General features: G+C 42.8%; 1 protein-coding gene across 2 annotated transcripts; it reads left to right on the top strand.

Moving 5' to 3' along the window:
* Nucleotides 1–13,628, top strand: ZNF76 (zinc finger protein 76). 2 transcript variants are annotated; one of them, XM_083744999.1, is made up of 14 exons: nucleotides 1–211; nucleotides 1,887–2,022; nucleotides 2,598–2,678; nucleotides 3,846–3,923; nucleotides 5,157–5,359; nucleotides 5,649–5,765; nucleotides 6,291–6,366; nucleotides 6,642–6,767; nucleotides 7,475–7,654; nucleotides 8,340–8,570; nucleotides 8,935–9,062; nucleotides 9,704–9,859; nucleotides 9,953–10,066; nucleotides 12,770–13,628. In XM_083744999.1, exons 2-14 carry the CDS (start codon nucleotides 1,911–1,913, stop codon nucleotides 12,872–12,874), a joined length of 1,707 nt encoding a protein of 568 aa, XP_083601125.1. In that variant the 5' UTR covers nucleotides 1–211; nucleotides 1,887–1,910; the 3' UTR covers nucleotides 12,875–13,628. The 2 variants fall into 2 exon arrangements, with proteins under 2 accessions (XP_083601125.1, XP_083601126.1); XM_083745000.1 differs by lacking the exon at nucleotides 7,475–7,654.
* Nucleotides 13,629–14,552: the final 924 nt, after the last annotated feature.

Raw genomic sequence — 14,552 nt, 5'->3', positions numbered from 1 at the left:
CGGGGCATGCGCGCTAGCAAGCACCGTGGGGTCTTTGCTTTCCTTTTCCGGGATTTGGAAGCGACCTTGGCGGGGCCCCGGAACCTGGATAACAAAAACGACGAGCAGGTTGGGTAAGCTGGATAAAGCTTCGTCATACAGGTTGCAGGGCAGGTGGCTGCGGGCGAGGCCTGGTGCATGGCGGTCAGGCGGCGGACTCGGCCCTCCACAGGTCGGTGCCGGCAGGGAGGTGGGGATGAGATGGGGAGATGCTCATGGGGGTGGATTTCCATCTGCTCCGCCGATACGCTGCACCCTGGGAGAGAAAGAGGGGGCGCCCCCCGGGTCCCCTCCACCAGCAGAGCCCCCATTGCCCCCTCCTACGTCCCAGAGCCCTCCTTTTTTGCACGACTTACCCCTGATTCCTGCCCCGCTTTCTTTTTTACCCTTCCCGGACGCTTGCAACAGCTGCTTGGCAGGCAGAAATTCGAGTGGAGATCTCCCCGACTGTGTGGGGAAGCTGTACCTGTTGGGTTTTTGCCTGCCTAAATCAGAGGAGCTCTTTTTTTTCCATGGAGGGGACTATAGATGGCGTTCGGGACCCCTTTCCAACTCTACCATTCCGTGGGGAAAGGTGGCTGGCTCCCTTTTCTGGGAGGGCTCTTGCGTGCAAGCAGAGATGAAGTGACCTGATCATTTCCCATCAAGCGTGCTGCGTGCTGGTAAAATGTATGGCCAGGAAAAGAAAAAAGTGACCACAGATGGTTTTCTGTGGAATATCTCCCAGCTCCTTTCCCGATTGGTAAAATCTCTCCCAGTTCAGCAACCCTCACCTACGTGGAGCCCCAGTTATATCTCTTCAATCCAAATGGTAATACTTCAGCCGTGATTTAGGTTTGGTTGCTGAACCCTCATCTATAACCCTTGGTCTGTTAATGTACAATACCATTTGTACCACAAGACCCCTGCTAGTAAAATTTTAGAGAATACATTGGTCAACAGAATTCACCAAAATCAGTTCTGTCATTTCCCTCTTTCCTAAAGCTTTTCACAAAAAAGTAAAGCTTCCTTATGTTTATGTTTATGTTTGCTTATGTTTAAGCAAAGAAGATGGAATGATGCCCTTCAGGAGGCTACTTAGCAAATGCCAATTATTTTCCTGGCAACAGGAAAGGGGAGAGGAACACAAATGTATAAAGAGCAAAAAAAAAAAAAAAAAAAAAAAAAAGGTTTCTGTAGCTCCATGGCAGATCATGCAGAATGTCCCAGGTTCATTCAATATATGGCATCACCATATAGGCCTGGGAAAGACCTCAGCCCCTGAAACCCATGGAGAACCACTGCCAGTCAATTTAGAAAATCCAGAGCGAGATGGTCGGACTCTATAAGGCAGCTTTTTGTGTCCCAAATTATGGAACAGTAACAGAAAGGAGACTACTTACAATGCTAGCCCCAGTTTCTTCCAGTTGTATACCGAAGGTTTCACCACAGGAGGTGTGGGGGTAGTTGAAATGGCTTAACTGACCAGATTCTGTTTGCAGACTGCCAGTTCATCACTCCAGACTGAAGTTGGTCCTATGCGGTTTTTGTCTTTCATGGGTCTAAGGGTGTAGTTGTGACAGTTTATGGACCAAGAGATTTTGACAAGTCAGTAAAGCTGCAGTCTCATGTTTACAACATTGGCCAGCCAGATATCTTTGGGGGAAATTACAAGTAGGACATGAAGCCAACAGTACTCCCCTGTTATTTGACCCGTATCAGAGGTAGGCTGTATCCGAACATGGAGATTTGTCATGATGAATAGCCTTTGGTAGACTTACAAATCCTGTCCAAAGAATTCTACTCGGATTACTTTTTATATAAATGTGAAGAAGAAGTTTATATATAACTTGTTGTTTATGTTTTAGTTCTAACATGGGGAACCATCTTATATGTGGAATACATGTCTAAGGAGCCACCACCAGAGCGCAATGGAGAGCTTTGGCTTACAGGCAACGACCCTTTCTGATGGAACAACAGCCTATGTTCAGCAAGATGCTAATGGTGAGTAACTTTGGTGCTGTAGTGGCTGCCTTCTTGTGGTTGGTGAGATTGGGACTGATCCAACCATATGATTAATGTTCAAAGCACTACACATGCAGGAAGATCTTTGGACATATACACTAGGTTAAAATATTTTGTTGGACAAAATTATAGTGGACAAATTATTCATGTTTTTCAATTTAAATAAATATAAATAAAGTAATGTTTGGGTTTTTCTATATTTACTGACATGCCAATTCTTGTACCCAAATATCTTATAATGTAGGTAGATATTGGCCATGGTTGCAGTTTTATATATACATACCTGGGCATAAGTCTCATATAACTCATTAAGACTTATTTCTGAGACAATATACTTAGATTGCACTGTGAGGCTGCAGTTCAATTCATGTTGCTTTTGAAATTACCTTGCTTCGGAGTAAACATGCAAAGACTGAGCTTCCGAAAAGCACTTTGCTTTGTAATTATTTTCCTTGATAAGAGATTGTCAGGTGAGCCTGGGTGAACATGTTGAATCTTGTTAACCTGGAGGGCTTTTTCAATGCTGTAACAAATTCTCTTGTCATCTGTTTCAGGAGAGAAGTTAATTGAAGGGCAAGTGATTGAACTTGAAGATGGATCCACAGCTTTTGTCCAACAAGTAACATTGCAGAAAGGTTAGGAGTAATAGATGTATACCTATTTCAGAAATTTGGGGAGCTTTCACTGCTTTTTTCTGTTTGCAGTTTTCTCTGTGAGTTGAACCTCTTGTGAAATTTGCACCAAGCAGTAGTGCACTTCTCACAGTTAGAGATGCATATTTCCGGTAGAAACTGTAAATCAGCAGGAGGCACACACTCATGTAGAGCAGATAAAATGTGCTGGATTTCAACAGGGCTGCTAATGAGTAAATTTGCCTAAGGGCATCTGTTGTGGACCTGCTTGACCCTAATCTCCTGCAATAATAATATTTTGTGTGTAAGCTGCTGTAGCATTGCTGTGCAATCCTGTTCATGGTTACTTAGAACTGAGATTCATTGAGTTCAGTGGGCTAACTCCCATTTTGGTGTGCCTTGAGTTGCAATCCTATTCATACTGTCATGGGGATACATACCATTGTTTCCACGAGAAAACATGCATAGAATTGAGCTGTTAGTTTGATCGAATATACATCACAAATACTCTGAATTTCTTATCTGAGACCCATGTTACACATCGTGAGGTAGACAGGCTGTAGATTTCAGCTTGTAGAAATCTGGACTGTACTAATTCTGGTTGGAAGCTGTGTGTCGTTTTCCTTTAATGCTCAGAAGGCAGGAGGCTTCTGAATGCCAGTTGCTGGAAATTGAAGGAGCGAGTGGTCTTGTTCTCACATCCTGCTTGTAGGCTTCCCATAGACACCTGGTTGGCCACTGTGATAACATAATGCTGGATTAGATGAGCCATTGACCTGATCCAACAATCTATTCTTACACCTCCATGTAAAAACAGATACCTTCCATGTAGTCATGTTGTAAAGAAAGGAGAAAGGTTCCTCTCCCTGGTGTCATCATTCATGACATGGAAGAAGCTTTGCAGTGGAAGGAGCACTGAATACTAGCTGTGATAATAGGCTGCATTGCTGCCTTTTTATGCAGTTACTTTTTTTCCACTCGTGTCATTGAACTGACATGGACTGGCTTCTCTTCAAGGATTATAGAGCAAGGGCCCTGTAGGCCTTTGAGCAAACCATGGCTAGAATTCTTGAGTTGTTCTTGTAAAGTCAGCTTTGCTTACTTTCTGTTGCGTAACAGCCTTACGGTGCACGGGGTTTATTTTTGTGTATGTTCTGATTTGTTCTGTAGAGTCCATCACATTTGAAGATGGTCAGCCAGTAGCGTTGGAAGACGGCACTATGGCTTTTATACATCATGCTCCCCAAGGTAACGATCAGTCTTTGAACCTTCCTTTCCACATACTAGGTAAAATAATTCGTACACAGTGGGTAGTATTCAATGATAACGAGTTGCTTGATTAAAGGTAATAAATATTACTAACATCAGTTAATTCATTTCAGTGCATCAACTCTGAGTATAACTTAGTTGAATGCAACCCAGTACTCTAATAAATGTGATCACAGCTGTGTGTGTAGCTATTGGGCTGGACTCAACTAAATTGTTGCACTAGCAGGAGCCAGTGCAACAAGTCCCACTAGCACAATGGGGCTTCATCCTCCCCATATGCCTCCCAGTTGGCTCTGGGGGTTTGGGAAAACTTCAGAACAGTGCATGGGGGGAGGAGACGGGAGCTCATGCTGTCTGGGAAGCAGAAATGCTTGTGCTGACAGAACGATCATAATACTGCGACACTGAATTCCTCCCATAGTATTTTTAAACTTAAACTTCTGTGACTTAGAATATTTATTGTTACTTCACCCTGAGTCAAGTCATAAAACAATTCAGGTTAGTGATGAAAAAAGAGAGCTCTGAAGGAAACTCTCGGGGGGGGGGAATCAGATGTGCAGAGAGACGGTGTGGCTCTTTGCATCACTGCCAAACCTTGAGTTGGAGAACAGAAAGAGTCAGCAAGCTTAAGAGCTCTCTTCTCCCCTCTCTCAGGATCAATCCTGATTTGGAGAGATAATTGAAGACTACCCTTGACTGGTCTGGATGTCATGGTAAATGGTGGTTTAAGGAAACTAGGTAACTTTCTGTTAAGAGTTGGAAGGGCAAGTGCTTGAGCATATCATTCACTCTTGATGCTTCACAGTATGGTTTGGTAACAGGGAATGTGTTCTGTTTCAGTATCTTATCAAATCCTTTCCCTGTAGCCATACAAAATCGTCCTATCCAGATTGACAAATAACTACCAAGCAAGTAGATTGTTCCTTATTGCTCTGCAAACAATTCAAGGATGTGTGGAAATCATTCTGTGGTGATTGTATAATGATTCCACACATCTTTTGATTGTGGCATGTGTTTCATGTTGCAATTTTCAGCCATAAATAGAGTTGGATTCTATTGGTGTTTGCAATGATTGAATTTTGAACTGCTGTGAAGATTTTGCCATTGATGCTTTTAACTCTTCATCTTTTTGCCAGCTCTAAATGATCAAGAGGTAGATAAGTAGCAATTAGAGCTGACATGTGCTACTACAGTGTTTGTGGTCCCCTCCAGAGGGTTATGACCCCAACACCTTAGAAGCAATCCAGCTGGAAGATGGATCCACAGCTTTCATTCATCGCCCTGTCTCCCTGTCAGTGGGCAGCACCACACTGACAGTGCAAGCAGATGTGGGACTGGAGGAATTGGCTGCAGGAGAGAAAGATGATTCCTTTGAACTTGATTCCATTACTGCCCTCAAGGACTATGCCAGTAAGGTGAGTATATTATTCTGCTTCTGTGGAAGATTCAAATCATTCTGCTTTGTGATTCTGCAAACAGAATGAAATACCAAGTTTCTAGAATGATATAAAAGTACTAAATGTATTTATTTGAAGCATTTATATTTTGCCTCTCCATCAGCATTGGCCCCCAATATCTGGCACTCGCCGCATCAATTCTCCTTGTCTGGTGACTCCACTTTTAGAGTATGTGTGTTCGTAGCAGATGGAATGGTGACTTGCAGGACTTGTCCAAGCTTAACTTCTTCTTTATGTTGCTTGGCAGGGCTTCCACGAGGAGGAAGTGGAGAGCAATGGGAAGGAACCAAAGGTTCCTGATAGAGTTTACCGCTGTGGTTACAGTGGTTGTAGCCGCCTCTTTACCACATCTCATCATTTGAAGGTAAGTCATCGTCGTAAGCTCACAATGTTGCCTTTTAGAGGACTAAAAGCTCTGCTGTACCTATAATGGGAAACCATTGATTCTGTGGAAAAAACAGTAATTCACCAGTGCAAGCTTAAAACAAAAATTCTTTTGGAATAGTTTTTAAGAGGCTGGATCTGATGCAGTGATGCCAGAGAGAGCCTGGGTACAAACCTCTTCTCAGCCTCTATATTTTAAATTTTGGCAAAAAGTTTATAAATTGGATTTAATTTGTTTTAATTTGTTTTAATTTGGAAAACCTTAATAAAAATTATTATAAAAATATATATATATTTTAAATTTTAATCCGTTTTAGTATTTTCACTTTTTGTACGTTTTAAGGTAATGCTGTATTTCCCCCCTGTTTTTCTTATTTCACCTTTTTGTAAACAGCTTAGGTTTTTTCAGTCAAGTGGTGTGTACATTTTATGAAATAATTAAAGATAAATATTCCAAATTGGAATCGCCCCATTCAGTTCACCTGAGCCTTCACTGTCTTCACAGGTGCATGAGCGGGTTCATACAGGTGATCGTCCATACAGATGTGACTTCTCAAGCTGTGGGAAAACCTTTACTACAGGTAATGTGTGTCAAGAACAAAAGATGATCTTGTTCAAGTGGAGTTATGCAGGTCTGAGAAGGAAGATCCAAATGTAGCAAGCTGAGGACTATTGAGCCTAAATGGATAACAAAATTGAACTAAGTACAAGGTATAGTTCCTGGTGACTCAAGCTACTTAGCTTACCCGAAACTTCTAAAATCAGTGTGCTGCATTTTGGGTAGTCTCTTGGAGTTGCTGTGCTGCTTGCGCCATCTTGCCACGCTGCTAACCTTGCATAACCTTTTCCCTTGCAGGTTATAGCCTGAAGAGTCACGTGAGAACCCACACGGGTGAGAAGCCCTACAAGTGTCCAGAAGATTTATGCACCAAAGCCTTCAAGACTTCTGGAGACCTGCAAAAACATATCCGGACACATACCGGTATGTCCCAAAGTGTTTATTATTTTAATTTGGGACTAGCCCAGAGCAGAAATCTAAACTGGGGGAGGGGGGATGAGACAAACCCAAATACTCCAGAAAGAGGCAAAAGGGCTACTAATCTTTTTTTTGTCCAGATTCTGTACCAAATAATTCCATAATTTTAATCTAGAATAAATTATGCAGACTTATATAAGTGTATTTTATTTATATAATTTTTAGTATGGGATTTGCAGGCACCATTTATCAGCTCATTTCCCATGCTCAGCACTTCCCAAGTATAACAGTTAGCTGATTGGCATACACTTTTCTTTTTTTGCCCACATGGTTTGATTTCAAACTGTGGGCGAAAATAGGTCACCGAATGTCATGTGACCTGAAGTGACTGATACCCACCTGCCAAACCTGTCCCTCGGGTGTGTGTGGATCCAGCTCCCCACCCCTGCTCTAGAATGAGGCACGGTTCAGGTTGTAGCTGCCTAAGGGAAAATGATGGAGGGCCTTTCAAGCTGTCATGCTCATACTAGCTTCACATACGGCAGTTGGCTCTTTGACACTATAATGAAGATGGAAGACCTCTGCCCAGCCTGGCAAGGTAACATTCTCACAATTACAGTGTATATATATTGTGCACTTAAAGGCATGAGTGTCTTAAAATGTCAGTGCTATCACAGGCTTGCTAAGGATGCCTTCTCTCTCTTCCCCTGAAGGTGAGAGGCCTTTCAGGTGCCCTTTTGAGGGCTGTGGCCGCTCATTCACCACCTCAAATATACGGAAGGTCCACATCCGGACACACACTGGTGAGCGACCATATATGTGCCCAGAGCACAACTGTGGGAGAGGGTTCACTAGTGCCACCAACTTCAAAAACCACATGAGAATCCATACAGGTAATATTTGTGTGTGTGTGTATCTTAATTTTCATATTTCATTAACGGGAAACACTATACAGGCAATCCTCAGCATGGTATACTTTCACAATCTGTGGGGGTGGAGTCACTTGGTTGAACTTTATTATGTGTAGCACACCATCCCAGTGACACATTACTGCATTGGGGGGATCAACATGGAAACTATAGTGTGCTTGCTTGCTTGAACCAGTTGTCATCTGTAAGATGGCCAGTTAAAAGAAAATACGTATTGAACTAGTAAAAACCAGTAGAGTGAGATTTGAAGCCCCCTTCCCAATTGCTTAAAGTACTCTTGCAGTGTAATCCTATCTTTTTGAAAGTAAACCCCACTACAGTGGTATCTCGGGTTACATACGCTTCAGGTTACAGACTCTGCTAACCCAGAAATAGCGCTTCAGGTTAAGAACTTTGCTTCAGGATAAGAACAGAAATCGTGGTCCGGCGGCAGCAGGAGGCCCCATTAGCTAAAGTGGTGCTTCAGGTTAAGAACAGTTTCAGGTTAAGAACAGACCTCAGAAACGAATTAAGTACTTAACCCGAGGTACCACTGTATATTCAATGGGGCTTATTACCTAGCAAGTGTGTTTTGGGATTGCAGCCTTTGCTTTATGCCACAAAGTGAGAGATACCCATTCCTTCATATTTCCTTCTTCATATTTCCCAGGGGAGAAGCCATATGCATGCCTGGTGCCAGGCTGTGGGAAGCGCTTCACTGAATATTCTAGCCTTTACAAACACCACGTGGTTCACACACACTGCAAGCCATACACCTGCAACACCTGCAGCAAAACCTACCGCCAGACCTCTACGTTGGCTATGCACAAGCGCACTGCGCATGGAGAGCTGGAAGCTACAGAAGAGAGTGAACAGGCCCTCTATGAGCAGCAGATGAGAAGTGAGTAGGCACTAGAGTTTTGTGGGAAGCTTCATACCTTGAGCCTCTATATTCTTGTCGTTTCCTGGCTCATTGCCATGCTTCCTTGTGCTTCCTAGTCCATAAATCAGGCTTCCTCAACCTTGGCCCTCCACATGTTTTGAGACTACAATTCCCATCATCCCTGACCACTGGTCCTGCTAGCTAAGGATCATGGGAGTTGTAGGCCAAAAACATCTGGAGGGCCAAGGTTGAGGAAGCCTGCCTTAAATGCTCCCTTCTGCTGTTCCTGCCTTACCTTCAGATAACTTTTTCAAAGCTGTTTCAATGCACTCTGCTGCTCAAGTAGAGCACTCTGCTGAATCTTCTTTCCTTGTTCTCCCAGTTGCCACGTTTGATATGCCTTCACTGAAACACCAGTGTATTGTTTCTGTGAAGGTGGAACACGAGGAGGAGCAGGAGGATTGCAGGGCTGTGCCAGTGACTCTCGTATCTCAGGATGGAGCAGAGCAGGTATGGAGTCTGCAGAACTTGAAACTAAATCCACAGAGGTAACAACTCTCTGGTTTTGTTACCTAGGACAGGTCAGATAATCTTTACCCTGAAAATGCCCTAATCCTAAACATTGGCTATAGTACATCTGCATGCAACATCTACTTAAATCATGTTAGCCCCATCCTTGGTACTTAGTTGGACAAGGGTTCTAATCACACCAGTTTGGGTGAATGAACATTGCAGAGCAGGGTTTTATTTATCTGTTTGTTTCATAAAATACATACACCATACACTTGATTGTAAAATAAACCCCTCAAAATGGTGAATATCACAGAGCCTGGGATAGCTCCACATTGGACAAAAGATTCCTGCATTGCAAGGGGTTGACTAGATACCCCTCATGGTCCCTTTCAGCATTACAATTCTATTACTCTATTACCATATCTTCCTATTAGTGGTGAAGTAATCCTATTTTTCACCATTTGCGTATGCAAGGAACGTTATGATTTCAGGTGAAGAACATGCCTGTGTGAATGATCTTTTTCTCACTTTACTACTTCTATTCCCCATGCTCCCAGCCCATGAATCGGCTTGAATCTTTTCTTTTTAATCTGTGGCCTTCAATTTGGCCTGACTCCATTTTCACCTGCTCTTTGCAGGTCCGTCTGTCTCCTGAAGACTTGCAAGTACTTGGCTGTGATATCACCATGCTAACACAGAATGGCACAGCAGTATCAGTTACCCAGGAAGATATTTCAGCAAGTGGTACAAATGTGCTGACTATGATTGGTGCCGATGGGACTAAAATACATCCGGTACTCATTTCTTCTAAAACCTTTGACATAGTATGGGAAGGTGTGTGTGTGTTTTTTAAAATGTAATGGTTGTGCTGATGTGATACTTTTCAGGTTACAATAGTCACTTCTGGGACAAAGGCATCCGAGGATTTGCCCACAGCATCCATCCACCACCACCAGCTGACAGTGCTAGCAACAGCAAAGGACACTTATATTGCAGTTCAGGTACTTGGTATACACATCTTGTTTAGAGTTTGCAGGCACAGGTGTTTTTGTCATGTTGGAAGAGAGCCTCTTGTCCCCCTCCCCATGGATGCATATAGGTGTTGAGTCTGACCTCATATTGCCTTACCACTATGCAGCAGAAGCCACATTGTTAGGGCTTGTTTCAGTCACACAGAGCAGGTTTTTAAGTGTAAAAATAATTGAGCACCAAACAAATATTTGAGCAGAGAACAATGCAGGCTCTTGAAAAGCTAATCAAACGGGACAGCCAGTCTGAAGCATCAGGTGAAGGAGCAACTATTAAAATTCAGTTTGAAACCAGGTACTTGTGTTCTTTGAGGAGTGAAGTGGGAGAGCAGACCCTTTTTTTTTAAACTTGGTAACTTCCATCTGGGTTTCAGACTTCTTTGTTCCCCATCAATTACGATAAGGAGAGATTGCCTTTGTTGTGAGTTTTTGTAGAATGTTTAGGGATTTCAAAGACCACAAAAGTACTGTATTCTTTTCATCTTGTGATTTTAGGATTTACAAAGAACACATTAATAGTCATACAGAGCAATATTACTGTATTGATCTGAATATAAGTTACACTTTCCCCCCAAATCTGGCTTGTATAAAACCTGAGTGCAGCCTATAATCACACTCTTACAGGTAAGGAACCTGTGACTTCAGAGATCTCATTCTGGGGCTGTGATCTCTTTCAGGGACAGCTTATATTCAGAACAGTACCATAAGTAGCTGTCCCTTGTAAGAAGTCAGTCCATTGAGTTAAATGGGGTTTCCTCCCTGGTAACTCTGTATAGCAGCGGTAGGGACCCTCTGGCCCTGCACCAGGCTTGGTCCACCAGGGGGTCCAATTTAGCCTGTGATTTCCTCCCAAATAATGCCTATCATCTTATGTCATTGGTAACAACATCTGATGGATGGAAGGACAGGCTTTAACTCTTCACTGGCTGAGCACCCAATTTCCAGCAAGGAACAGGATTGTGCAGCGGGATTGCTTATCATTTGAAAGGCATTAAAGTCCTTTGCCTTCTACTTTAAGTGAGCTGGGGAGGGGGCATCTTAAAGCTGAAAAGGGCTCTTTGAAGCAGCATCCCCACCTCCGTTAAACAGTTTAAAAAACATAGGGAGGCTGCTTCAAAGAGTGCTTTGACAAAACTCTTTAAGAGGCTCAGTGCACAGGGGCTGTCTTAAAACTGCAAAGTACTATTCAAAGCAGCTCCCCAAAACCACATTTTAAACATGACTTTCAATAGAAAAGGAAGTGGGGGCTGCTTCGAAGACAGGTTTTGCAAAGGCTTTAAGATAGGTCTTGTTTGAGCCTCTAGGGGCATCAGGGGTTTGAAGGGGGAGCGTGGGGAGATTTGCAAAGTTACAAAAGGGATTTTGATAGGTGGAGGCCTCCACCCTCTCCCAGTTGTGATGCCATAATGACGAGTGGGTAAAATTTGGCCAAAGAGGTGGATCCTGATCAGGCTGTGACCTGCAGAGCCAAAAAAGATTCCTCACCCCTGATGTATGGGATAGATGAAGTCAAAGACTATATTGTATGTTCACAGCTGCCTGATTTCCTTTTGTGCCCTTTTTACATTGCTACCTATTTTCTTTTCCCACCATGCAATCACTTCATTTCCACATAACTTCCTATGCTGTTTCTTCACTTCCCCGTTGAGCTACTTCTGCTTCTGCATATCTACTTCCAAATAATGTGCAGTGGTACCTCAAGTTACAAATACCTCAGGTTACAAATGCTTCAGGTTACAAACTCCGCTAACCTGGAAGTGTTACCTCGAGTTGAGAACTTTGCCCCAGGATGAGAACGGAAATCGTGTGCTGGCAGCGCAGCAGCAGCAGCAAGAGGCCCTATTAGCGAAAGCACACCTCTAGTTAAGAACAGTTTCAGGTTAAGAACAGACCTCCGGAACGAATTAAGTTCGTAACAAGAGGTACCATTGTATGTTTATAGTGTCTTAAAATAATTTGTGTGTGAAAGAAAGCCAGCAGTGGTTAACTTTGCATCCAATGTTTACTTTGAAAAGTTACGTGTCTTTAATATTATCTTTCTCTCTGCCAAATCCACTTAGATGCTTGCTTTGTCTTGGCAGCCAGTTCGTAGGCCAGAGTTTAGCAAGTGGACAGTCCATAACCAAATCCATCTCCTTGGATAATGCTGGTTGGGTCTTCAGTTGCCAGAGACAAAGGGTGTCCAAAAGTGGAGTTAATGATGTCTGTGACAATATGGAGCAGCATCCAGTGAACTTGTTCCACCGGTGCACCATAACCAACCAGTCTGCAGGCAGGGCTGTTTGTGAATACATCCTTAGTGCTAATCTCATATTACTATTAATCACTTTTCATCCATGTACCTGACCATCACTTGTGTGTCTCCTAACCAAATACATATTTTTCTGCCATTTGTGTTCATTTATTTCACTTGGAAACACCAGGCAACTCCATGCTGTCATTAGGCAGCTTCAGGCAATTGATTTGGGGTGTCATGAAATGTTAGCAGATTATTGATTATTCTGATTTTTTATTATATATTTTTACTGCCAGGGAGGAAAAGAAGTGCTTGTGAGATTTTCTGCCTCAGGCCTCAAAATTATTTGACCTTAGGTATTAGTCACCATGACTTGGAGCAGTGGGTGGTGGAGATGGGACCACAAACTTGAGAGTGATGCCGTCTTTTTCTCTTTCCAGGTAAAAGAGCAGCAGAGCTCAGATGATGCCATTAGTGTGTCAACCTCAGCAATTCAACAGGAGTCTGCAACTCTTAAGGTATCCACATCAAACAGTGGGTGCTGAGACCTCACATGGAGCTGGAGCAACTGAAGCTGGATGGATCACTGGAGTCTTCAGAACCTCCAACTCAAAAGCCAAGTGATGGGTGCTTATCCTGGACCTGAAGAGAGCCCTTACTATTTGCTGCCATCTGTCCGGCATGAATGAGCTGATAACTGAGAAGCACAGATGGTGAAGTTACATGAACTATTGGATAAGACTTGGTTTAGAAAATCCTCCTATAAGTGCAGCAACTTTCTGAGGTGGCATCCGCACTATCATTCTGGACCTTTCTAATTTCTGCTGAATGTTATTGGAGGAAGCACTTGTATTTCATTTCTTGGAGGGCTAGAACAGGCTTCATAAGATTATGGGACTTGCATGGCTGGGGAGAGTTATCTCTTCGAAGTTTTTAGCATTAAATGTGTTTTTAGCCATAGAAAGTTCAGGAAAAGGAATTACGGGTAGATGGGTGATCTCTACTTTTCCTTACCTCAGATACATGGGAGCAGAAAGTGTTGGCACAGGAGCGGTCACACACACTCTGAGAAGAACTGAAATGCACAGTACCGGAGAAGGACAAATATTAATGTGATGGCTGTGCTGTGTGCATTTCCTCCCAATTATCGTGGTTGCTTCCCAGTCTCAGCAAGTGAAATAGACTGAAGCAGAGGTGCAAAGGAGAAGAAACAGCTTTGTATTACATTTTATTTGCCTCTTTCACTCTCTGAAATAACAGAAGACGCTAAATGTGTATTTAATAAAATTTTGGACTTGATGTTTTCGATTTTCTCAGCAGTTGCCTGGACTTCCTTATTAAGGAATTGAGACGTGAAGCAGAATGTGTCTACCTCCCTGGTCATACTTCACTACAGTAAGCTGTAGAAATGTGTGATCAAGTTAAGCAGCCAACAGAGATCCCTACCAATGTTACCATACAGGGTTTTAATCCTGTTGGGTTCCCCTGAATGAGTGACAAGTCAAACAGCATTTCATTCTGTGAGGCTGATCTATTGTTTGAACTGCCTGTGGTTGTGTAGGGGATACTGAGTTTCTTCATCTAAATTGGCGTTCTGTTGTTGTAGCATCAGGGAGAAAGTCATCTGTATCACAACAGCCTTAGCCATGACATGTGAACATTGCTCTGAATGGGCAATATGGTGCTTCTTTGTTTTTTATATGTTCATTTTGCATATAGCTCATGCAATTGTATTCTTTTACTCATTTTACTGAGCTGTATTGGTATGAATATAAGAGACACACCCAGCTCAAATAGTACTGCACTGTTCTGTTGCAGTTACAACATGTGCAGTGCTGTCTTTTCAAGCCTCCCTAGACCACAATTGTTTGTTCTTAGAGCACTGCCAGGTGTTCAGGCCTCTTTTTTTATCTTTGTATGTTCTTCTGGCATTTAAGTTCTCAGACCAGGTTCATAAACCTGGAACACAAGTTGACCAAAGAGCAAGCAATATTCTGTACTCCAATATTGACACATCCTTTAGATAAAGAACTTTTAAAACTAGTAATCCCATCAACTTTGGGGGGCCCAACTCCCTCAAATATTTTATTGGGGTGTGAAGGGACCTCAGCCCCTAGGAGTCGGCTCTTATGCTACCTACTATATACCATGAAAGCACATTCTTTCCCTCAAAGAATTCTGGGCACTGTAGTTAAGGGCTGCTGGGAATTGTAATTCCGTAAG

The sequence above is a fragment of the Podarcis gaigeae genome (assembly GCF_964106915.1).
Source record: "Podarcis gaigeae genome assembly, chromosome: 6".
NCBI classification, from domain to species: Eukaryota; Metazoa; Chordata; class Lepidosauria; order Squamata; family Lacertidae; genus Podarcis; species Podarcis gaigeae.
This window is presented reverse-complemented; position numbering and strand designations above follow the sequence as displayed.